The 24,334-nt window shown below is 60.9% G+C and overlaps 1 protein-coding gene across 2 annotated transcripts; it reads left to right on the plus strand.

The window, feature by feature from the left end:
* The first annotated feature begins 533 nt into the window (after nt 1–533).
* Nucleotides 534–23,819, plus strand: UCKL1 (uridine-cytidine kinase 1 like 1). Of its 2 annotated transcripts, none has more exons than XM_082326059.1 (15): nt 534–612; nt 8,719–8,912; nt 9,550–9,656; nt 9,873–10,043; nt 10,291–10,362; nt 11,563–11,752; nt 12,706–12,767; nt 14,173–14,189; nt 19,958–20,056; nt 20,439–20,532; nt 20,840–20,902; nt 21,858–21,980; nt 22,335–22,442; nt 22,813–22,969; nt 23,497–23,819. In XM_082326059.1, the coding sequence occupies exons 1-15, from the start codon at nt 563–565 to the stop codon at nt 23,571–23,573; spliced, it is 1,584 nt and encodes a 527-aa protein (XP_082182185.1). In that variant the 5' UTR covers nt 534–562; the 3' UTR covers nt 23,574–23,819. The 2 variants fall into 2 exon arrangements, with proteins under 2 accessions (XP_082182185.1, XP_082182184.1); XM_082326058.1 differs by lacking the exon at nt 14,173–14,189 and adding an exon at nt 17,622–17,641.
* Nucleotides 23,820–24,334: the final 515 nt, after the last annotated feature.

Genomic DNA, 24,334 nt, shown 5'->3' on the forward strand with positions numbered 1-24,334 from the left:
ACAGCCCCCCCTGCACCCCGCAGCACCCACCCATGCCCACAGCACCCCCTGCACCCCGCAGCACCCCCCGCACCCCGCAGCACCCCCCGTGCCCGCAGCACCCCACAGCACCCATCTGCACTCCGCAGCACCCATCTGCACCCCCCCGTGCTCGCAGCACCCCCCTGAACCCCACAGCACCCCCTTGCACCCCCTGCACCCCACAGCACCCATCCGCACCCCACAGCACCCCTCAGCACCCCCCTGCACCTCGCAGCACCCCGCAGCACCCCCCTGCACCCCGCAGCACCCCCCGTGCCCGCAGCACCCCGCAGCACCCCCCTGCACCCCCCTGCACCCTGCAGCACCCCCCGTGCCCGCAGCACCCCGCAGCACCCCCCTGCACCCTCCTGCACCCCGCAGCACCCCACAGCACCCCGCAGCACCCCCCTGCACCCCGCAGCACCCTCTCCCCCCCCCCCCCATCCCCGCACTACAAATCCCGGGGACCCGCGCGGCAGCACCGCCCCCACCCGCGGCCCCGCCGCTTCCCCGCCCGCTCCCGCCGCTCCCCGCCCGCACCATGGCCGCGGCCCCGCTGGCCGAGGGGGCTCCGGCCGAGCCGCACGACAGGTAAGGACCCGCATCCCTCCCCGTTACAACCCCACCCGCGACGGGACCGGGACCGCAACGCCCCGGAGCCGCCGGGAACCGGCGGCTCCGGGGCGTTGCGGTCCCGGTCCCGTCCCACGCTGCCGCTTCCGCGAGTGGGGGCCTCCCGATCGCTCCTTCCCCCCCCAAAACCCATTACCTTCCCCCAAGCCCCGACTCCCCGCCACGCAGCATCCCCAAACCCCCATCAACCTCATCTTTTTCGCTTTATATCTTTTTTTTTTTCCCCCCCTCTTTTTTTTTTTTTTTTTTTTTCTTTTTGGCCTTAATTTCGCAGCGGGTAAATTCCAAGCCAGCTGGCACATGCCTCCGCCCCGGCGAGCACGAGGGATGCCGGCGGAGCGGGGCGACCTACAAATTCACTACCAAAAATCTCATTTCCCCCCCCACACTCAGGTTTTCTCTCTGTTTTCCGCTCCCCTTTTTTCCCCACAATCCTCAGGCAGGACCGCTCCCAAACACCAAATCCTTGGGAATTGATTCGGGAGCATCACCGGGGCGCTGTTGATTTGGTAAATCTGGTTCTAGGGATGCGAGCATCCCTGGTTGTAGGGTACCGGCACCCGGCTGTCCCCGCGGCACCGACCGACCCCGGCTCTCCCCGAGCCGGTGCCAAACCAGCCCGCGTGTTTCGGCGGCTAAATACGGATCCGGCAGCTGCCTGTGACGGCGTTGCCTTTGCCCTTCCTGTGAGTCAGCGGCGGGTAGCGGTGAGGCTGAGGATGATGAGCAGGGGAGGAAGGAGCCGCCCCGAGTAACGCCGGCCAGGCGGGAGATGAGTAACCGGGTTGTATAACCCAGCCTCTTCCAGCGCCGGTCCGGCTGCCCGCGCCGTTCCCGCCGTCGCTCCGTATAAATAGCAGGGAGATAATTGGGTTTGAAGAGGGAACCATTTGTCCTTTTGTCGTTAGGAATCGGAGGACTGACCAGGGCTGGGAGAGAGCGCGCGTGCCTTGGGCTGCCCGGGGATGCTCGTCCGCGCCGCGGCGGCTCCGGCAGAGCTGGGCGCGAGGCCGGGGGAAAGCGGGAGCGATGTTCAATGGGTTTGCAGGAGGGGCACGGCACGGGCACGGCGCGGCGGGGCTGGCGGGCGGCGTCTCGGCACCCCTGGAGCTGTGGGATGGCAGGCGGGACCCTCCGTCCCTTGGGCCGGTCCCCTCCATCCCTTGGGCCGGTCCCCTCCGTCCCTTGGACCGGTCCCCTCCATCCCTCGGGCCGGTTCCTTCATCCCTCGGGCCGGTGCCTCCATCCCGACGCTTTGGGCTTCCTGAAGCCTTTCCTCGTGTGCTCCCTGCACGTAACTCATCCTCCGGCCCAGCTTGCTTGCAGGGTGGTGGGATCCGGCCCCGTCTCAGCCCGGTCCCCGGCCGGGGGCTTCCCAGCGCGTTCCTGGTACGTTCCAGGGTTCTGCACCGGGCTGTGGCAGTGCGGCCGCTTTCGGCTTCGGTTAGAGATGCCGTGGGACAGCAAGGCCCAGCCGAGGGCTGGCGCGCGTGGGTCCGGCCCAACAAAGACCACGCTCAAAGCTGGAGGGACGCGGGTTTGGCCTCTGCGCGCCCGTGGGTGCTGCTGGCAGGGGTGGGAGCTGGGAGAGGGACCCTCTCCCGCCGGGCCGGGCACCCCTCCGCTCTGGGCTTGCCGTGTCCTGAGCTTTTACACGGATCTGGCGGCAATATTCGGGTTACGGCGGCCAAACTAGGAAAAGCCACGTGCAATTCGGCTTCCGTCCTTGAATCCCCAGGAAAAGCCACCGAGCAGCTTTCCATCACTGGAAGGAAAAGGGGACCCCAGCCTTTGCGGGGTCTGCTCTGTCTCCGAATTTTAAGTCCAGCTCCTGGAGGCTGTGATTACGGAGGAGGGATTCACGCTTAAAAATCTTCTAGAAGGAAAAAAAGTCCAAAACCCCGGAGTTTTGGCCTGTGCAAGAGCTCCGAAAGCGGGAAGGGAATTGGGAAGCGGAGGCGGTTTGCGGAGGAGCGCGTGCCGGGAGGGAGGCTCGGTCGCTGCCGGGGTTCAGAGCCGGTGCGGGCGATTCCCGTCCTACCGGGGAGCCCGGCTGGGATGTGGGGTGAGCCGCCGGGGGAGTCGCTCCCATCGCTTGGACGTTTCAAACAAAGGCAGGAAAAAAGGCACCGGGGAGCGTGCGATAAGGAACAATGTCGCCTTGGCGAGGGCAGGGGCTCCTCGCCGCCAAGTTCCTCGTCCCTTTTCTTTTTTGCTTCTTTAATGAGAAAGAACAGAAATCGCGGCGGAAGAGAATTTTATTTTTAAACTCCTGAAAGAGCTTTTGCAGAGAAAAGGGGAGTCCGTGCCGAAATCACCGGATGGAAAAGGTTCCTTTGATCGTGGCTGACTTCTCTGGCGCTGTTGGGGCAGCAGCCGTGGCTCGCGCTGGGGACAGGTCCCCTCCCGGCCCCGTCCTGCTCCTCCCGCAGCCCCAGTTCGGGGGCCGCAGCCTCGTCCCTGGTCTCCAGCAGCGTTGTAGTCGCTGAGACGTGTTTCGGGGCGACGTGTTTCGGGGCGATGCTCTCCTCTGCAGTCCCATTGCTGGACCCGTTGCAGGACGGGGCCGGTGCAGCCGTGCCCGGTGCCTGCCGTGTTCAGCCGGGGTTTGCTGAGGACACCGGGATGCAGCGAGTATCCCCCGCCTCTGGAATAGCCCCGGGGCTTCGGGGAGGAGGAAGGGGTCTTCTCCCCATCTCCAGCCCCATCTCCAGACGTTCAGCCCCGCTGGATGCTACACATGGGGGGAGCACCCTCCCCGTACCCCCTCGGAGGTGGGTGCGCTGAAGCCGAGCTCCCGTCTCGCCGTGCCGGGGAGGGCGGGGGGCTCAGTTTGGCGACTGCAGGACCTCGTCATGACGAGCCGCGTCCCTGGCAGAGCCCGCCTGGCATTTCGGTGTGGCCGCCGCGACCAACCCAAATGCTGCGTGGTGGGTGCTGCTCTGCCCCAGTCCCGGTGCTCCAGGGCCGGCTGGGACCCCTTCTGCCGCGGTGCCCGGCCGTCTCCCACCCCTTGCCGGGCGTCCTGCCCTTCACCTGCTGCCCGGCTTCCCCCAGGGGCCACTGGGCGCTGGGTGCCCGGGCTCCTTGCCCTCCCCGGCTGGGCCGGTGCCGGGAGAGGAGCCGAAACGGCCGGGGGGGCAGCAGGCAGCTGGCAGGGGGGAGGCCAAGAGAGCAGATCGCGGGCCCGAGCAGGCAGCGGGACGTTATTCTTAGCCACCCGCAGCCCCGGGGTGTTGAGTTTCACCCACTTGTTTACTCCAGGGCCGAGGGGACGGCGAGGGGCACCTCTCTCCCGGGGAGCTGACCACCAGGGGGGCTCGCAGCCGGACCTCCCGCCGCTGGGAGCTAAGGGAAGGGGATGAGTCCCGCACCAAAAACCCCGGCACGGCCAGCAGCACCCTGGCCCCCAGCCCCAGCCGGCTCCATCGGCCGCAAGCGGGGTGCTGGCTGGGTACCCCCTCCATCCCTGCCCCGGGGCCGTCCCCTTCTGCCCCCCCGCAGCCTCCTCCCCGCCGGTGCCCGCGGCCGCACACTTACCGGCTGCCCTCCCCGCTGCCCCTGAGCCCCCGGCCTCCGAGGGAGCCGAAGGAGCCCCGGTCCCGGGGAGCGGAGGCGCAGGGGGGCCAGTGTTTATTGCCTGTGCAGGGGGGCGGTGAGGGGAGGTGTCACTTCGCCCCCTTGACCCCCCCGCTTTTTCTTTAATCAAGCCAGTGCTATTAATATCAGGTAATGAACGTAATCTCTAGGTTAAGCTATCCTCTTATGCGTGCTGACCGCTCCACAGCTCCCAGCAAAAGACGCTCCCCCGGCAGCACTCCTCTCCTTCCTCCATCTTCCCGTCCCGAGCCCCCGGAGCTGCCTGGGGGGGTCCGGGTTGCCCCGGCCCCCGGGGAGCCCACGGTCCCCGTGCTGGGGGGGACGCTCCCGTGCATGGCTCCGTGCACCGGGGTTCGCCCGCAGAGCCCCGCTGGCACGGCCGCCCTCTCGCCACGGTAGCGCCGGGAGGTTGGGGGACAGGAGCCGCGGGGTCGGGGTGAGCACCCTCTGCCCGGCATCGCCTCCCGCTCCGCGGCGGGGTGGAGATGAGCAGTCCCCCAGCCTTCTCCAGCGTCCGCATATCTGGCTGCTGGGCCCTCGGGCCGGACGGCGGGTGAGTCCCTCCTTTGCTTCGGTTTCGGGTGGGTTTTTACTTTTTTTTTTTCACCTGTTTGCTTTCAGTCCTTGCTTGCCGGAGCGAACGCTCGGCAGCCCCGGTTCCTGGCCCCGGTCCCCAGCTCCTGCCCGGCTGAGGGCTGCGAAAGCGCAGGCAGCAGCTGGGGGAAAGATCAGCTTCCCACGGGCCACGGGATGAAGCCAGCCCGGCGCCGTACGGCAGGGTGCCGGGGACTCGGCGGGTGGGTTTGGAGGGCTGGGCGCTTGGTCGGCGTGGTGTTTATGTGGCACAGGGCTGAGGACGAGCTCTCCTGTTTGCTTGCTGGGTCAGGTCTGGGGCTTTGCCATTTTTCCTTGCTGGCTGCGGGGACCTGCTGTGTTTCCCCTTCCAGCCCAGCACAGATCTGGGACGGTCGGGGGTCTCGGCGGGCAGCGGGATGCAGAGAGCCTTAGCATGGAGGGCACAGTGATGGTGGGGAAGGGAGTAACTCACCCCAGTAAATCCGTGCTTGGGATAAGCGGGAGCAAAACGCCTCCTGCATTTGTGCCAGCATGTCTGCGGGGCTGGAGAGCCCTTTTGGGGAGCAGACCCCACCGTCGGGCATCCCCAGAGGGAAGGCCCAGCGCTCGGGCTCCCTCCTGCCAAAGGGGCGCGGGCAGACTCCAGTGAGGAGGCACCGGCTACGGGGAAGGCGAAGCGTCCCCAGCAGCTGGGGACGGTCTGCGGAGGGCTGCTGGCAGCCGAGTCCGCCGGGAAGGAGGTTACCAAGCCCAGGGTGACGTTTCCCTGCATATTTGCCTTGTGGCATCACGTCGCTGAACCCCAAGGGGTACGCTCTGCTCGGGAAGGCTGGGGAGGGTCTGCGTGGGACAAGGACCGTGCTTTGGTTAGAGCAATGGCATTAACTTCGGCTGTAAATAGAGAGTCCCCTTCCTCCAGGTGCTTTGCCCTGCGGGTAGGGGCATTGCACGGGCTTTGTCGCTGCTGCAGGGAGTTTTTAAAAAGTGATGGGAAGGAGCGGCCAAGCGAGATAGCTGGGAGATGGCTGGGATCAGCCGTTCCTTCGGAGGGGAGGAGAGGCCCTTCCTGGCAAAGGCAGCAGCAGAAAACAGCTACAAAACTCGAAGTGTAACATTAGGAGAAAACGCTTGACCTTTGCAGAACTCCTGGGCAGTCCCACAGCCCTCCCCATGGCCGTGCTTAGCTGAGATAAATCATGGGAAAGGTTCATTTCAGCGGTGTAGAATATCTACCTCTTATATAGATACAGACAGAGAATTCTGTATCTATAGATATCTATAGATACAGAGACATTCTGTATCTATACATATCATACAGAGAATTCTGTATCTATAGATATCTATAGATACAGAATTCAGGTGAGAGTCCAAGAGTATTTGGATGAGAGGAGGCAAAGCAAGCCAAGTCTTGAAACAAGATTAAAATGCTGCATCCAAGAGCGGCCCCGGGTGTGCGGGGGGAGGACGGCTCCGCTTCTCGCCGAGGGCCGTCCCTGCGCCACCCCGTCCCTGCGCATCCCTACGTCCCGCGGCGATGCCCCGGCGGGGAGCTGCTGGGGGGTCCCTCTGTGCCAGCCCCCTGGGTGTGCCGCGGCGCCTCGGGGAGCGGGGCGCTGGGGAAGCGGGATCTCGGCTGTGACCACAGCCTGTAAGTCTGGGCACAGCCGGAGCCATCGGGGTCCCAACCTCCTCAGCCCCGCCAGGAGCTGGGTTATGTCCGTACTAATCAAAGATGCTGGCAGCAGACTTTGCAGAGGTCAACCTCTCACTCGGGCTCCGCTCCGGCTCCAGAAACCAGAGTTTTGCCCAACTTGGAGTCACTTTGGGAATCGTGGCCTCAGTCAGCAGCACAGCGTGCGGATCGTGGTCTGGGCCGCAGCATCTGCGCGCTGCGGTTGGCACGGGAGAGCTCGGCACTGCGTTACACCAAAGAGCGGAGCATCCCGAAACGCTCGCCTGTTGCATGGAGACCGGCACGTATCCCCGGAGGAAAACCGGCTGAGCAGCCCTCGGCGGCAGCGCCGGCGGCATGGCTCTCGAGTAACCGTGGTCCCGGGAGAGGGGCTGGGACGCAGCCGTTTTATTTTCTGGTAAACAACCATGTCCTTGTCATCTCTTGCTTTTATCAAGCCAAAATGACTTTGTTTATGCACCGGCATCGTCGGCTGATGTCAGCCCCGCTCTGGGAATAGTGCGCGGTGGCTAATTACCGCTGCAGCATCACTGGTGGGAGAGGAGACCGAGATGCCCCGTCTGGTTTTGCTTCTCCTGCCTCTCTGGTGGAAGGAGCCGTCTTTGCACAGCAAGAAACCCCGGAAGGCTTTCCCGGCGGGTCTCACCTCCTGACATTGCGTTTTAAAAGCGATCCTTGGGGTGTTTACGGCTCCTGGGTGAGCCAGAGACTGGCGGTGCTCATTGCTGGCCGTGCGTGCCGATGGGCTCGTGCGTGGGACGGGGCGTTGGTGGCTCGAGGCTCCCGCGGGGGGACTCTGTAGGCGCACACGTGTAGGGTTGGTGTTGGCCCGAGCGCCCGGTGCCCGGGCAGGAGCTGCGGCCTGCCTTTTGCTAGGAGGGGTTCAGCAAAGCCAGGCAAATCGCCGTCTCCTTGCCCGCTCCGCAGGGATGTGCCGGTGCGGGAGGTGGGGATGGCGTGCCTGGGGGCACCCCGCTCGGGGGGGTTTGCCGGGTGGCTTTACATGCAGATGGCTGGTCTCAAATTTTGATCTAATTGTTCTAAAAAGGGGCTGGGGAAGGGAATTAATCTTCATACCAAAACAGCTTAAAATCAAACCAAAATCTGTAAAGCCCTGCAGTTTAAGCCCTCTCAAGAGCAAAAAATAACAGAGAGGCAGCAAAGCCCCGCCAGCTCGGCTGGGCTGTACCAAACGGTGCCGGGTTTGGCGTGTTCGGTGCCCAGGGCTCTCTGACCTTGCAGAGGTTTCGTTTCCCGACCGGTCACGGCTGGGGAGAGGAGCAAGCTTGAGCAGGGAGAGCCCTTTGCACCGTCTCAGAGGGAGGGGACATCCCTCCCGAGGCAGCGAAACTGCGAGCAGGGAGGAGCGGGAGCTGGTATAAATAATCCTCCCCATCCCCGTGCTGGCCGGGCAGCGCGGCTGCAGCTTATCTCCTGGCCAGAGGCCACTTATCACCTCCCAGCCGCTGCTCTCTCGCTGCCAAGCTCAAAAGGGCTCTGGAGGGTGGTTTGTTCCTCTCCCTCCCCAGGGTCGCGGTGGGAGGGGAGATAAGAGAGAGGCATTTAGCAGCTCCAGGGCTCCGGCCGTGCTCGGTGTTCGCTCAGCCCGCACGGCAAAGCAGACGCGAACGGCTTGGCAGCCCCGCTGCCCGGCTCTGGCCAGCTTGCAGGCTTGTCCCCAGGGCTTTCATGCCTAAAGCGTGGGAGAACTCGAGGTTTGGGTGGGAGCGGAGCGCTCGGAGTGGGGAGAGGAAAGGGACTGCGCACGGGGGGACGAGGACGGTTGAGCTGTAGCCCACGTGTTTGGCTTCCATCCTCCCCGAAGTTCCCGTGGCACATCAGGACAGGTTATTGCCCTCTGTAATAACACCCCTCGGTGTTTTTGAGAGCTCACTGGAGTGTTTATTTAACGTAGACGTTCCCCAAGCAGTAGGGCTGTAGGAAGTGATGCTTGTGCTGCACCTTTTCCAGGTTAAAACGCAGTCCTGTGTGAGAATTCCTTGATGCTGGCCATGGCCGGGGGTTGCAGAGGCGCTGGTGGTACTGCAGCAGGGCTGTGGTTGCATCTCCCCCTCTTCCATTGCGTCCCTCTCCCGTACAGCGTGGGATCCCCTGGAGACCCCGCTCCCACGCGCCGGGAACACGGGCCCTTCCCCGCCACCCGTAACCGAGCTCCCTCCTCTCCCCCTCCCCAGCAACAGCAGTGCCGAATCCTTAGACCGGCTGTACCCTGCGGTGGGCTCCACCAAGCCACCCCGAAAGCGGACCACGAGCCAGTGCAAGTCTGAGCCACCCCTGCTGCGGACCAGCAAGAGGACCATCTACACAGCTGGCCGCCCACCGTGGTACAATGAACATGGGACGCAGTCCAAAGAGGCCTTCGTGATAGGTAGGCAGAGGCAGCGCGTCTCCGGGCTCTGTCCCACCTCTGTGCTGCAGCCGGTGCAGGCTAGCACGGGCAGCGTCGGTGCTGCCTGCCCGGTGGCTCTCCAGGAGATCTTGGCAGGGATTCCTGCCCCACAGCCTCCTTGGAAGCTTGAGGTTGGCTCCAGACTCCAGGCTGTGAGCCGCTCAGCCCGGGCAGGAGCAGGGAGAGTCCCCGTGGTTCGTCCAGCGTTGACTGGGTGAGCTGTAGCATTGGGCAGAAGCTGAGAGCTTGCAGATGGGGATGGTGGATTATAGCAGGCAGTGGGCAGACCACAATCTTTGCTTGTTGTTCCCACAACTCTTGTGGCCTGGGTTGTCACGAGTTCCCGGGGATTTAGTCTAGGCTGGTTCTCATGCCAGCTCTCCCCTTGTTACACAACCATCTACCGAAGGGTTTCCCAGCTTTTGCTCTGCGCAGTGCTGGCAGTTACAGTACGTGCCATTTGACGTTTTCAAGGATCATCTCTCTTGTAGCTCCTATCGATCTCCCTCTTTGGAGGTTCCTCCAGCTTAGTGCAACAGAGCGGGACCTGGGCTCTAGCCTGTGGCTGGAAAGGCAGGCTGTGGGGTTGGTGGCTTCATCCCCTTTTCCCTGGCAGGCCTGGGCGGAGGCAGCGCCTCTGGGAAGACCACGGTGGCCACCATGATCATTGAGGCTCTTGACGTCCCTTGGGTGGTTCTGCTGTCCATGGACTCCTTCTACAAGGTGAGGCTACGCGTCGTCCTGGCCAGGCTCCTTGGGCTGCCCTGGCCCTTGGCATAAGCCCCTGATGGGGAAAGGCAGCGTGGATTCAGTGACAGCCGCGTGGTTTCCCCTTCAGATGGCTCTTGGGGCAGGGGGAGAGGTTGCCGGGCACGGCGGCGGGGAGGGCAGGCTGGTGGTGGGGCCGGCCACGTGCGGTAACCTCTTCTCTGTGGGCAGGTGTTGACCAAGCAGCAGCAGGAGCAGGCAGCCAGCAATGACTTCAACTTTGACCACCCCGATGCCTTCGACTTTGACCTCATCATCGCCACCCTGAAGAAGCTGAAGCAAGGCAAGAGCGTGAAGATCCCCATCTACGACTTCACCACCCACAGCCGGAAGAAGGAATGGGTACGGGACACTGAGGGGGTGGCACAAGGTGGGGGGGCTGCCAAGGCAGGAGAGGGGGTGCCAGATGGGCCCCTCCAGCCCCTGCCTTTCGCGGTCAGACTCCTGCGGTCGCCCTCTGCTCCGTGGCTGGCTCAGGGCGCGTTTTTCGGGTGAGCTGTCGCAGTCACTAACAACCCAGAGGGATTCCCTGGGACGGGGCATCTCTGAACACGTTCTCTCTCTGACCGCATCCATTTTGACTCCACAGAAAACGCTCTATGGCGCCAACGTGATTATCTTTGAAGGCATCATGGCATTCGCGGACAAGGAGCTCCTGAAGGTGAGGAAGGGTTTAGAATCGGTTCTGGGGAAGCCTGACAGGCGCAAGCGCTGCAGCCCCCTCTTCTGCAGCCTTATATCAGAGCACAAATTGAGTCCCAGGTGCCCTGGGGCTCCTGCGCACCGCTGGATGGGACCCTGTCCTCCCACAGTGCTCCAGCATCACCCCTGCAAACCAGCCCTGCACCCCGTAGGAGGTGGTGGGACCACGCTTTCTGCTGAGGTTCAGCAGCGGGGAGGTGACCTTCTCCTCCAGGTTGCACCGGCTGCTGCGGCAGTTTGCCGTGCAGCAGAAATAGGCTCGACTCTGGCAGCGGCAGGGGAAGAGCTCCCGGCAGAGGTCAGGCATTTCAGCAGAGACCTTGATCTCAGCCGTTCGTTCCCAGGAACTGGGAGCCGAGTGGTGACCTGGTCCCTGGCACGGTGGTGCATAAACAGGACTAGGAATAGCCCCCCGTGCTGCACGCCTCAGCTTGCACAGCCAGAAGCAAAGTCTGCTGTACGTCTACTGTGCAAAGCCTGGGGTTCCTAGCGTGGACTCCTCCAGCACTTCAGGCTTTCTTGGGAGTTATTTGGACACATGAGAAATGCTATAGGAGGGAGAAAGCCATGCACAAACTTAGCCAAGCTCCGTCTAGAAAGTTTCCTTCCCTGCCAAGTGAGCGTTTGGGTTGCACTTTGCTGGAGCAATGATGACCTCCAGTGGACAGCTGGGAAAATCCCCCAGGAGCTTCCTGTGAGCATCCCTGCTCTTGGCTCTTGCCATTCAGGGCGGTGTCATGAGCTGACCTGTGCTTGGCTCCCCTCCAGCATCGACGAGCCAGCGCTCCTGGGTTAAGCCTGTTGGTCTGTGTCACGGGCGTCCACTTCTCTTGTCTCCTCCTCGCTCTTAAATAGCATCCCGCCAAAGTGCTGGGGCTGCTGCGAAGGGGAGGCAGGGTTTGGAGCAGGACGGGTCTTGGGAAGCATGAGAGTAAGGGGCAGGCGGCAGCAAGGGACTCGCTGCAGCGTCTGCACTCCCAGCCAGGTTCAAGTTCAGGGGCTGAAGCTCCCTCCAGGCCGGAGCAGAGCTGAGCCGAGCTCTGTTAAACCGGTATTGTGCTGTGCACAAGGCTCAGCCTTCTGGTCGTGGCTGGTGGAGAAGGTCTGTTCGAGCTGCACAGCTAACCTGGGGGGTTTGTTCCCTCCCCTCTCGTTTCAGCTCCTTGATCTGAAGATATTTGTGGACACGGACTCGGATATCCGCTTGGTGCGTCGCCTGCGCAGGGACATCAGCGAACGCGGCCGTGACATCGAGGGTGTCATCAAGCAGTACAACAAGTTTGTCAAACCCGCCTTCGACCAGTACATCCAGCCCACCATGCGGCTGGCCGACATCGTCGTGCCCCGAGGTACCTGCCCAGGGCTGCCCCGAGCTGCCCCGTGCTCGGTCCTGAGCGGGACCCGGGAGACCCCGTCCCTCTGCCCTCAGCTCTGCTGCCCAGCCCCACCGCCCTCCGGCTGGCGAGGACAGAAGAGTGGCTGTCCCTTGCCAAAGCAAAGGTTTCTCCAGTTGAGTGTCTCCAAACACTGGCCAAAGGCAGATTCCTAGGGGAATTTCTCCTGGAAAGTCTGCACTTTTCCCTCAAACAGTCTCCTGCCCTACCAGCTCCTGCAGCTTAGCGATTTAAAAGCTAGAGGTGACTTCTAGATGTTCAATAATAGATTACTAAATAAGAATTTAATAATTAAAAGCTAGAGGTGACTTCTAGATATTCACTGAGGGAGCTGGGGGGGCTCAGCCTGGGGAAGAGGAGGCTGAGGGGAGCCCTCATCGCTCTCTGCAACGGCCTGAAAGGAGGCTGGAGCCGGGGGGGTCGGTCTCTGCTCCCCAGGAACAAGCGCTGGGACGAGAGGGAACGGCCTCAAGCTGCGCCAGGGCAGGGTTGGGTTGGGTATGGGGAAAAACTTCTTCACCAAAGGGCTGCCAGGCCCTGGCCCAGGCTGCCCAGGGCAGGGGCTGAGTCCCCATCCCTGGGGGATTTAAAAGCCGGGAGATGTGGTGCTTGGGGACATGGGTTAGCGGTGGCCTTGGCAGCGCTGGGTTAGCGGTGGGACTCGATGATCTTAAAGGGCTTTTCCAACCTTAACAATTCTATGATTCTATGAATAATAGATTACTAAATAAGAATTTAATAATAGCAGGAATGTCTCCTGCTGGATGATGCTTTGCTAGGGAAGGGGTGTTTGGGGTACGGTGTATTTTTTAATGTAGTGTGGAGCTTGGGGAAGAAATGCGTTTCGGGCACTGCTAGCACCGTGGTCCTGAGCAGGCTGTCTCTGTTTTGCTTTTGGTTCACTCCAGGGAGCGGAAACACAGTGGCCATCGACCTGATCGTTCAGCACGTCCACAGCCAGCTGGAAGAGGTAAGAGCTGCCCGGTGCCCCGGGCGTTAGCGGTGGGGCCGACCTTGCCTGTGCAGCGGTGGCATTGCAGGAGGCCGTGCTCTGGGTGCCAAGGTGGGAACGGCCTGGCTTCCCTCCGTGCTGCGGGCGCCTGAGCCGCGGGGCTGTCCCCGTGAACTCCTCCCAGCCCTGCTCCCTCCGTTTCAGCGAAGGGGACTGCCTCGTCCCTCTGCTCGCGTTAGTGCAGGGCTCCTCGGCCAGCTGTGGTCCAGCAGCAGCTTCCTTCCCTCCCTGGGAGAGCGAGTCATCTGGGGACAAGGCAGCCGTCCTCCAGTGACCCGAGTGATGTGCCCTCCCTGCCTGCAGCCCTCCCGGGGCCAGCATCGCCCCAAACCCTGCAAGACTTCAGCTCTCTGCCTCTGGCTTCTCCTCTTCACCCCCTTGCAGGCACTGCTGCACAGTCTTACCAGTCAAGAGCCCACTTTCCCACTTCTATGTTGGGTGCAGCCCATGGGTTTCCAAACCCAAAGTCTTGTCATGTTTGACGCCCAGATCCAGGCAAATGCTCCCATCTCCTTCCCCATCACTGGGTTTAACAAGTCTGCTTCTCTGTGTCCTGGGCCAGTCCTGACCCGTGGTTTGAGCCTGGGACCCTTCAATCAAACGACGCTGTTGTGCGTTGCTGTTCCCTGAGCAGCAACACCCTCCTCCCGCCCCACGTTTGTAGCTTTGATGTTTAAGTTGTGGAGATGCTCAGAGCGATGTCCTGGGAGGTGGAAGGAGCATGACCTGGAGATGGATGCACTTGGGAAGTCGAGGGCTCGATGCCTGCAGGCGGCAGGAGCCGCTCGGCCCCTGGCTGCGAGCCGACACGCGACGGCATCGTGCCTCCCGCGCCTGCTCGGGAGGGACCGCTCTGATGCAAAAGCGTGATGGAAAGTTCCCCCTCCCGCAGCACCCCGCTCTCCGCGGGGCTGCAGGCAGCAGTCGGGGCTTGCTGACGGCCCGGATTGACGGCACTAAGCTCTGGCAGGTCGGGAAGTTGGTTTCTAAAGCCTAGGTCACAGGAGCGAGGGTCAGAGCCCTCGCTAGCACCGGGCTGAGGAGGGCACGCAGCCGCGGGGCGCAGGCCAGGAGCGGGGAAATGGCTGTTTCTCCCAGCCCCTGGGATCTGGCCAGGAAAGCTCGCGGCTGGACGCCGCAGCGAGCAAACACGGCAGCTCCTCCCCAGAGCCCTGCTGCGAGCCAGGCGAGGGGTTGGCTTGGGGGGGGGGCTTTCATTTGCCTGGGGAGGGGAAGAAGGGGAAAAGGCTACATGTGAATGCAGGAAAATATTCCTATTTTTCCTTTTCTTTTATCTTGAAACGACCCTGGTGTTGGCAATGCTTAATACCGGTTGCATTGTGTCTTTGTGTTGCTGCCGCAGCGTGAACTCAGTGTCAGGTAAGAGCCCCTAACTCTGTCCTGTCTGTGCAGCCCGAGGCATTTCCAATGCCAGGCACTGCTTGGCCTAACCCTGACCTGCAGTCGAGACCGACAGCTCGCGTAACGCACGGCCTCGTCACGCTCCGAGCTGACGAAAGGCCGCCTCGTCCTTGGCTTTGGGACCGGCAGGGACAGGGCTGTTCCCCAGGGATGCATTCGTCCTGCGAGGGTAGCGCCAGCTTGGCCGCGGGCCCCTGAAGCTGGGGCAGGGGTTTGTTAGCTGGGGACCCCCGACCTCTGCAAGCGGGGAGGCTTTGCATCCTGGGATTCTCTTTTATTTCCCTTCATCCTCTAAGACGAACAGTTGTTCCGGGCCGCTCTCCATCCCTGATGATTAAACATCATTAAACATCAATTATTAAATTAAACAAGGCGGCTCAAGGGTGGTGGGAGCCCTGGATCCCTCGCCGTCGCAGAGGCTCTCAGCTGCAGGGCTGCTGGCACCCGGGAGGAGCGTAGCAGCTTCGGCGTGGCGAGAGGTACCCGCTTCCCTGCGGCATCTAAAGCCTGCACAGCAACTGCCTGGGGCCTAAGAAAATACTTATGCCCTAATCCAGCAGGATTTCTAATTTCTCAGTACCTGCAGGTGGATGCTGTAAAGCGTACATTGATTTACTTAACCTCTTCAGCATGCGGATCCAGATGGGACTTTAGCTCTCTTGCTTCCATTAAGCAGCCGGCGAAGTTTCCAGGTATTTTTGTAGGAAGCAGAGGGGATGCGTTACTGCAGCTGGGTTTCCATTTAGATCTCCATCATTGACGGAGACACTTAACTCAAGTAACCCTAAAATTTACATTTAGCATACAAAAAGCTTTTAAAATACCTAAGATGAACAGGAAAAGACTCTGCTTTACTTGGTTCTGCTTAAGCCATCCATTTCCTAGACTAGGCAACTGGATGTTTTATTTTATTTCGGTTTGCTTGTTTAACGCCATGGGGCCTGACATTTCCATACAGACAGCGTAAGCGGCCCTGCGTATCTGGAGGCCCAGGTGGGAAGGTGCTCTTTAGCGTGGGGAGAAATCTGTTGCTTTAAAAAATGACAGGAATAACATTAGAGCGTAGACGGGGGGGGTCTATGTACATACGCCCATACCGATGTGTGTATATACACACATAGAAAACTTCCTTTCTCTCCAGGGATTCTCTTTAATCTAAGTGGCACTCAGTACAGGTGATCTTTCTGTGCATCTTAAAAATCACGTATTTAATAATATGTCAAGAAAGGATAATGATAGCAGGTTTGGGAAGGTGACTCTGACCTCCAAAAACAACTCCGTGATAACCACAGCCACAGACATTTTTATGTTTGAGGCTCGTGGTTTCCATTTATGCCTTTGCCAGAAAGTCTGGAAAAAAATTTCCTGCAAAAAATCTGTTTACACCCCTGGAGTCCCAGTGCTTTTACTGCTGCTGCGGTTTCCCATCAGCTCTCCCGAGGCTCGCAAGAGGAGCGAGGTGGATGGAGAGACGTGTGTCAGGCGAGCTGCACTCGGCAAACGGGGGGCTTTTCATCTTGAACAATTCCCCATCCTCCTGTCTTGAATGGCTTCATCTAAATGTCACCGTTGTTGTTCTGATGTCACCGCCTTTTGGCGGCCGTGGGGACGCAGCGAGGTCTTTGTAGCTGGTAGAATAAGGAGGAGGCTTAGATCTGGCCCTGGTCCGAGGGCCTTCGCTGGCCCATGTGCTCCCGGCTGGCCCTGGGCCACCTCCCCTGCCCCGCAGGGTGGCTGGGACGGCGGGGAGTGCCTCTCCCCGACTCTCAGCTGGTCAAATGGGTGAATTCCGAGGAGTTTAAAGAAAGCGGTGCCCTTCCCTGGACCTGCAAGCCTTGTTTTCCTCCTGTAGCTGCCGGCTGCTGAGGAGCATCATTGCCTTCCTCTGCATTCCCTCAGAGCGCAGGTCAGCCCTTAGCATCCTCGCAGCCGGGATATTTCTTGTCCAGCTTCCCACGTGTTTAACCGTGCGTGTGCTGGGGCTGTAATTGCCTACCGGCACTCCCAGGTGAGTGTTTCTCCTCGAGCCCAGCACCAGGAGCCCGACCGGGTGCAGTGCTCTCAGCCGAGCCCGTTTTCTGTCCCTTCCCTTTCAGCAAGCAGCCCAGCTCTCGGAGCCAGTGCTCTTTGCAGCTGAATTCCCCTCGCCAATCAATATTCCCCACCCCCGAGGTCTCGATCAGCTTTGGCATGCCCTTTGCCAATTGTGCCTTTAAATATCAACCCGTGGCGCAGTTTAATAGCCCTCGTTTGAAATGTCAGCCGTGAAAGCCAGCCGCTCTACGTGTCTGAAATGCCTTGACTGCATTAGCTCCTTTGTAGCTGGATGTCTCCTGTCTGCTTCCTGCTTGATAGCATGCTCAACAAAGAGCCGAGGATGTTCCCTGAAGCCTTCCTGGGAGATGGTCACCCCTTTCTCCTTCTTTCTTTCTATTGCTTCTTTTTTTTTTTCCCTTTAAAGCTTTTGTTCTGGGGGGGAAAAAATAAGTTTCCAAAGTGAGACGTTTTCTTGACGTGCTCGTGGCTGCCCATCTGCATTTTCCGTCGCGGTCCTGCCTGGCAGGGGGAGGGACAGGAAGCATCGCGCTCGCGGGCTGCCTGCGGGTCGCGGCGGCAGAGACCCGCTGCCTCCGGCGCTCCCGGCAGGGCTGGGCGAGGGCTTTCACCGCAGGCGAGGCGGCCGTGGCGGGGCGGCTGCCGGAGAGGCTGAGCTCTTCCTGCAGCCCCTCTCCAAGGGATGGCGATCCCAGGGCAGGTCCAGGTCGGCTCGGGGGAAGGAAGGTCTTGCCGGCCGGTGGTGATGTTCAGTTCAGAGCCGGGTTTCTCCCCACGTGCTGTCAGCTTTCCAGGCCCTCCCAGGCTCGTGCAGATCGTCTGTCCAGCGTGCCAGGAGGTGGGCACCCCTGTGAGCCCACAAGCGGTTTGCCTGGGTGCAGGGCAGGTTGGGTGACGCTTGGCCTTGAGCTCCTGCGCTTGCTCTGGGATTGCAGCAGAGCCGTGGGCGAGGGCTGGGCATTTCCCTCCGGGCTCCGGGAGCTGCAGCTGGGGTTGCAGTGTGGCACCACGGGGGACAGAGATGTGACAGTGGCCCTGCTGTGACTCCGGGGCGGTGAGAGCGGACGGAGCTTTCCCCCCACGGAGCCAGGAGTGGAGCCGGTGCCGTGGAGAGCAGCCGTGACGTGACTTGGTCACCAAAGGAGGGGTCTGTACAGCGACGGCCCAGGCACCAGGAGGGTCCAAGAGCCGTACATCAATTAGGGCTTTTTTTTCCCCCCTTTGACTAATGACAGTGCTTTTTCCTTTGTTTCATGTCGTGTTTGTCCCTCTCCCCTTAAACTCTCGTGTTTCCTGTCTTGCCTCCCCTGAACATCCCTCCCACCTGGTGACCAGAGGAAGCTGCGCTGGGATATGTGAGGAGACGAACGCTAACGGCAGTGTTTTGGTTGTGACACTAACGCCGGGGAAGGGGGGCGAGGGCTGCGCAGCGTGAGCCGCGTTACTAACCCGGGCAGACAGCTCGCAGGGTCCTGCTTTGCTGGGGCTGTGCAGGGCAAACCAGGGTGGGGGGACTTGAGAGATCATCTTTATCCTGACCCCAAAAATGGGACCCCCGTGGCACCGAGCAGCTTCCCTGGGCTGTCAGGGACAGGGGCCCGAGCAGGGTTGCATCCAGACCTCCCCGTCCCTGCACTGAGCACCGGCCCCTGCGCGGGTGTCACAGGAAGGTGCGGAAAGCTCGGTGATAAAACGCTGACAGCGTTTCCCCGGGGGCTGTTGACAGCTCGGGGCGCAGGGGAGGTGTTCCCAGGCACGCGGGGCTGCTCTCGGGGGTAGGAGCGCTCGCTGGCGTCTGCGGCAGGGAGCGGGAGCCGGGTCGCACCGCGTCTCCCCTGCAGCACCACAGAGCCCAGGGCAGGAGAGGGGCTGCCCATCCCGCTGGCGTGGCGGGATGCTGCGATGGGGACCCGGCAGTGACGGAGGGGAGAGGTGCAAGCTCAGGCGTGCGCCATGGTGGGTGGGAGACAGCCTACGACCGCTACAGCTCCTCTGGTTTTGGGGACGGTGGTTTGTCACCTTAGCAAACCCAGCTGGGGCCATGAGTTGGCATGTGGCTGATCTCCATCCCCCTCTAGAAGCAGGCAGCCCCTGTGCAGGCACCAGCATCCGCCAAAGGCAGGGCTCAGGTCCTCACCCGCCGTGTGGGTCTGCATCCCCGGGGCCAGGAGGGGTTTAGGCAGGGCTGGATGGCAACTGTGCCCCCAGAATCTGTCCCCGGACCAGGTCTGGCAGGAGGAAGGGAGGGGGGCTGCGGGGGCAGAGCTGCTGGGTGCTGCCAGCAGCACAGCCCCGGCGCGGGAGCATCTCCGACGGCAGCTAACCCGAGTTGCGGTGACTAACAGAGTGAGCTCGCTTCACTGACGGCAGGTCCGGGGCCTTGAGGGCTGCTTGTCCCAAACAAGCGGTGGGGTCTGCGGGCAGCGGGAGCGCTGGGCTTGGCCCCGGGCTCTGCCGGCAGCGGCCAAGCCTGCGACGGGAGCACAACCCGTCCCACGCCCTCCGCGTGGCTGCGAGCTTCTGCGCTCTCGGGAGCGTTCCCTGCGTAAGGGCTCTTCGCTGCTACGCAGGACTGGAACTGGCAAAAGTAAGGAGCCCTTAAGTACCCACAGGCCTTGGGAATGTCTCGTTTGGTGTTGGTCGGCCAAGACCAGGAGATGGCTCTGTGGATGGAGGCCTCAAGTCATCTAGCCCTGCCCTCCTCCATTCCTACCCAGTCATCTTCTCTGTCTTCTTCTCCGCTTGTGTGCCTCTGTGTGTGTCTGCAATTAATCCGGGTTTCTGCTTGATTTGAAGTCTTAATCACCTGGTGCTTCTGTTTGTTTGCTCTCTCCTCCTCCTCCCCCCCAACATCTCTCTGACCGGGATGCAGCCGCTGGCACGTGTGTGATCTGACGTGTGGCTTTCGGACCCCAGCCCTCCTCCCAGACAAAGTCGCTTGTCCATCCTGCCCAGCCTTGTGGAAGCCAAATAGATGTGACCTTCATCTCATTACTGCCGCTCTCAAAGAGAGAGGTGACTAATGGGGCTCCATTGTGCGCTTCCCCATGAATGGTGTTCCCTTGATCCAAGAATAGCTCCCAGCCCTATTAGTTATGTGGAGATGAGTCACACAAAGCCAGCTGTAAAGTCTTGAAGCTGTTCCCAATTTGGTGTCGATCTGACTATCCGTGAATGGGCCAGGTGCTCTCTGAAATGGGCTCGTTGCAGCCTGGCTCCGCGTTGAGCCGTGTGCCAGCGCCGCGGGCCTGGCTGCCTGTCCCCGTTCCCGGTGACATCTGGCACTCGTAGGACAGAGGCAACCACAACAGCTCCTCCTCACCCCGTGAGTTCAGGATCCACCAGACTCCCGAACAGGAGAAGGTTTTGATTTTATTTTCCACATTCTTCCCAACCAGTGGAAACCAAGATGGGCCACTCAGCAGGACGGGCAGGTCCTTGGGCCGCGATGTCCCCCTGGCTCCACCGGCAACCTGCTTCGTGGGAGCAGGTCCCTTTGCCATCGCGGGGGGACCGGGCAGGGCTGGCCGCTCGTTCGGCTCGGCTGGATGGCCTTGGTGTGCGTTTGCAGTGCGAGATGACATCTGGGAGGATGGCTCCGGCCGTGCGCTGTGCACCAGCCTTCGGGCAGCCTTGCCCGGAGATCTTCTGACCGTGTGTTTGGTTTTCAGGGCCGCCCTGGCCTCTGCCCACCAGTGCCACCCCCTTCCTCAGACCCTCAGCGTGCTGAAGAGCACCCCTCAGGTGAGGGGCATGCACACCATCATCAGGTAAAGCCCCCGCCGCCGCGGCCTCCTGGGGCGGGATGGGGCTTGGCTGCCGGCCGGGGCGGGCTCGGCTTGCTTTGGACTCCCGAATCCCGCTTGTGCCCTGTCCTCGTGACCTGGGGACGTGGGACAGGACAGACAGTGGTGGGGCCTGGGTACGGGAGCTGTGCTGTGAGTGCTCCGTGGTCTCGCCAACAATTTTTCTGCCTTTTACCTTAAAACTGCCACCGCGTTCCAGGCCCAGCCGGCGGACCCCGTGCAAACAAAACGCCGACAGCCAGACAGGGCCAGGGGCTGCCCTCCTCCACGCGGCCGCTGACCTCTGTCAGCATCTCCCGGGGCACGTTGTGGTCCACAGCTTACATTGCCTTTCCCTCCTCTCCAGAAACAAGGAGACCAGCAGAGATGAGTTCATTTTCTATTCCAAGAGGCTGATGCGGTTGCTGATTGAGCACGCGCTCTCCTTGCTCCCGTTCCAGGTGGGTTCGGGGGTGCAGCTGGGAGGACGGGCAGCAGGCGCTGTGTTTCCAATTCCTAACCCGTAGCTGCCAGGGAGCCGGGACAGTCCCGGTGCTGCTCCTCCAGCCTTCCCCGTGTATCAGCCCTTTCCTCCCGGATGAAAAAGGGAGGCAGGGCTCCCCTAGGCCATGGAGCAGTGACAACTCTGCCCAGTCTCCATTTCCAAGGGTCCAGACCAACGGGCAGCTTGGCTGGCTCCCTGGTACCGGGGCTGCTCCGAGAGCCACCTCAGAGCCCCTGGTAATGCTTCTCACGTGGTTTTTGTAGAGTTGCACGGTCCAGACCCCGCAGGGACAGGACTACGAAGGGAGGACATACAGCGGGAAGCAAGTAAGTGGAAGCAAAAGGTACTTACTATTCAACCCTGCCCTGTGGAGCTACACCAAAAGCCCTGTGGATGCAGGGGAAGGACACCCCTGGCTTCTCGGGGCTTCCATCAGGCCTGGGTTTGGTGCCCGCTGTCGTGAGTACGATACCCTGTGTCGTCAGGACAGGCCAGGGGTGCCGCCAGCAATGTCACCGTGCCACTGCTGCCCTCCCACTGAGGGAGGCAGCCTGAACGGGGAGCAGCACAACCCTCTTGGAAGGGATGTTGTCCTGGTTTCAGCTGGGATAGAGTTAATTTTCTTCTTAGTAGCTGGTAGAGTGCTGTGTTTTGGATTTAGGATGAGAATAATGTTGATAAGACACTGATGTTTTGGCTCTTGCTGAGTAGAGTTTACACCAGTCAAGGACTTTTTAGCTTCTTGTGCTCTGCCAGGTGCATAAGAAGCTGGGAGGGAGCATAGCTAGGACAGCTGGCCCAGCCTGGCCCCAGGGCTATTCCATACCATATGACATTATGCCCAGTATATAAAGCTGGGGGAAGAAGGAGGAAGGGGGGGACGTTCAGAGTGATGGCGTTTGTCCTCCCAAGTAACCATTACGCGTGATGGAGCCCTGCTTTCCTGGGGATGGCTGAACACCTGCCTGCCCATGGGAAGTAGCGAATGAATTCCTTGCTTTGCTTTGCTTGTGCGCGCGGCTTTTGCTTTACCTAGTAAACTGTCTTTATCTCAACCCATGAGTTTTCTCACTTTTACTCTTCCGATTCTCTCCCCCATCCCACCGGGGGGGAGTGAGCGAGCGGCTGTGTGGTGCTTAGTTGCTGGCTGGGGTTAAACCACGACAGATGTGCTTTGGGGTTGCCCATTAGAGTCCCCCACTGTCGAGGCCCACGGCCATACGGGGGTGGTGTGCACCTCCTGCACCGTGCCTTCCCCTGCACCCTCGCCCTGTGCTGCAGATCACCGGGGTGTCTATCCTGCGAGCGGGCGAGACCATGGAGCCAGCGCTGCGAGCGGTGTGCAAGGACGTCCGCATCGGGACCATTCTCATCCAGACCAACTGCAACACGGGCGAGCCGGAGGTAAAACCCCGGGCTGCCCAGGGCATCTCCTGGCGTTAGCCTGCATGCGGGGGGCGACTCGGGTGTTTCCTGAGAGCTCTTCAGCGATCCGAGAGTTGATCTTGGCGGGGGGTGAGTGCTCAGAAAGCGAGTGCTTTGAAAGCTTCTGAAGTGGGCTTTGCCAGCATGTTTGTGCACGCAGGGGCTGGTTTGCTGTCCGAGCGTTTGCACCAGCGCCTGGCTCCAAGCTGGCAGCTGGGGTCCCAGAGATAGGGCGGCGTGAAAGATCCTTCACCCCTCGAAGAGAAGGGCTCGGGTTGCTCCGTTTGCCTTGAGCCTGCAGCCTCTCAGCTGATCTCTCTTCCCCCTGCCCAGCTCCACTATCTGCGGCTGCCGAAGGACATCAGCGAAGACCACGTCATCCTGATGGACTGCACGGTCTCCACGGGCGCAGCAGCCATGATGGCGGTGCGGGTGCTGCTGGTACGGAGGACGTCGGGCGCGCTGCAGGAGGGCGGGTGGTTCGCCCCCAAATAACGTGCGAAACGCCAGCCGCAGCCGTGCTGAGGGGCCTTGCGCTGAAACCGTCTCCTCCTTGCGAAGGAGGGCGACGTGGGAGACGGCACGAGCTGGGGTGACTCTGTAACCAGGCGTTGACAAAGTCACCCCTTGCTTCTGTAGTAACAGCCTGGGTTTAATTGGTTTCTTGGTCCTGTGCCCAGTAACCCCAACTGGCCACGGAAAGGGGAGGAGAGAAAGTGGCTCCGGGAAGGTCCTCGAGTGCTACGAGTGCCTGGGCCATCACCTGCCTTAGATACCCTCACCCCGAGCTGTCCCTGTGCCTTTCCTGTAGGATCACGATGTCCCAGAAGACAAAATCTTCCTCCTCTCCCTGCTTATGGCGGAGATGGGTGTCCACTCCGTCGCCTATGCTTTCCCCCGGGTGAAGATCATCACCACAGCTGTGGACAAGAAGGTGAACGACCTTTTCCGGATAATCCCCGGCATCGGTGAGTATCTGGGTAGGAATGAGCTGTTGCTGGGGGATTTTCGGTGCTTCTGGCCCACTCACCAGAGGAGGTGAAGCCCTGGTTGTCAGCAGCAACTTAGGTCTGGCCTTATTTTACCCGGGGACTCACTGCCTCTCCTGGGTCCTGCTGCCACGTGGGTGGTGGGATCGACACGTGCGTGAGCCTCCTCCGGCCCCAGGTGGAGAAGCTGGGCTGGGACAGCTGGAGCGGACCTGTGCCCACCTCATTCCCTAAGCTGCCACCTTAAACCAGCTCATCCAAAAGAAGCTCACTCCGTTCTTCTGTCCTCACCTCTGCTGTGCCAGGAAACACCCCTGCCACGGGGTGCTAAACCAGCCTCCAGGCTGCTCCACTTTTGCTGCTCCACCAGTTTTAGAGCTCTTTAAGCTGTTGGATAAACTTGCTTTTGTTTCCTTGCCTGCTGGGACGAGGGCAGGCTGGAGGACGGGTCCCAGGGCTCCCCGCAGAGCTGCACCGCGACTGCGTCTCTCTCTCTCTCCCCGCAGGGAACTTCGGCGATCGGTACTTCGGGACGGACGCTCCTCCCGACTGGAGCGACGATGAAGATGCTCTTAGCACTTAGCTGGATGTGGAGACGCCACTGACGACAGGCAGCTTCAGCACCGCACCTTAACCCCTCTGTCCATCGCAGAGATTTCTCCTTCCTCCTCACCAAGCATAGATATTTTTTTCAAATCTTACATTGGAGATCTAGGGCATATTTTTTCAAAGAAAGACAAATCTTAGTTTGACTTTGTGGACAGTCGCGTGTCCCAGCATAGAGCGGAGTTAATTTATTTTAATTTAAATATTTGCCTATATAACTTATTGGAGATATTTTATAAAGAAAAATAATAAATTTTTTCTCTGGTTTTCTTGAATGGAGCCATTCTTTGTCACGCCCCGGGGGTGCCCAGAAGGATTCGCAGCCCCTGGGGACTGCTGCCCTGGGAGGGGAGATGCCGCGAGCGGCGGTGGGAGGGGGAGACCCCGCTGCTGAGGAGCAGGCTGCGCTGCAGCCGTGGCGCGGTCCTGGCGGCTCTGTCTTTGGGCCGGTTACAGGTGGTGTTTCTCTTCGGTGAACACTGAAGCTCTTTTACACCCCAGGGAGAGCCTGCCCTACGGGATGCGCTCGCTCTGTCTGATGCTGCCGAGGCAGGGAGGGAGCCTTCACCTCCTGGGAGCTGGTGGGGACAGCGAGCACCCTGCGGCCTCTCTGCCAGGGTAGCGTAACCCCCCGCAAACCAAGCTCTCCTGCCGGCAGCAGGGCTGTGAGACGGAGAAAAACCCACCGCTCCCATTCCCCAGCTCCCACCTCTTGCTGCTGTGCACCGGGGAGGAACT

The sequence above is a fragment of the Platalea leucorodia genome, assembly GCF_965183815.1.
Source record: "Platalea leucorodia genome assembly, chromosome: 13".
In the NCBI taxonomy this organism is placed as follows: Eukaryota; Metazoa; Chordata; class Aves; order Pelecaniformes; family Threskiornithidae; genus Platalea; species Platalea leucorodia.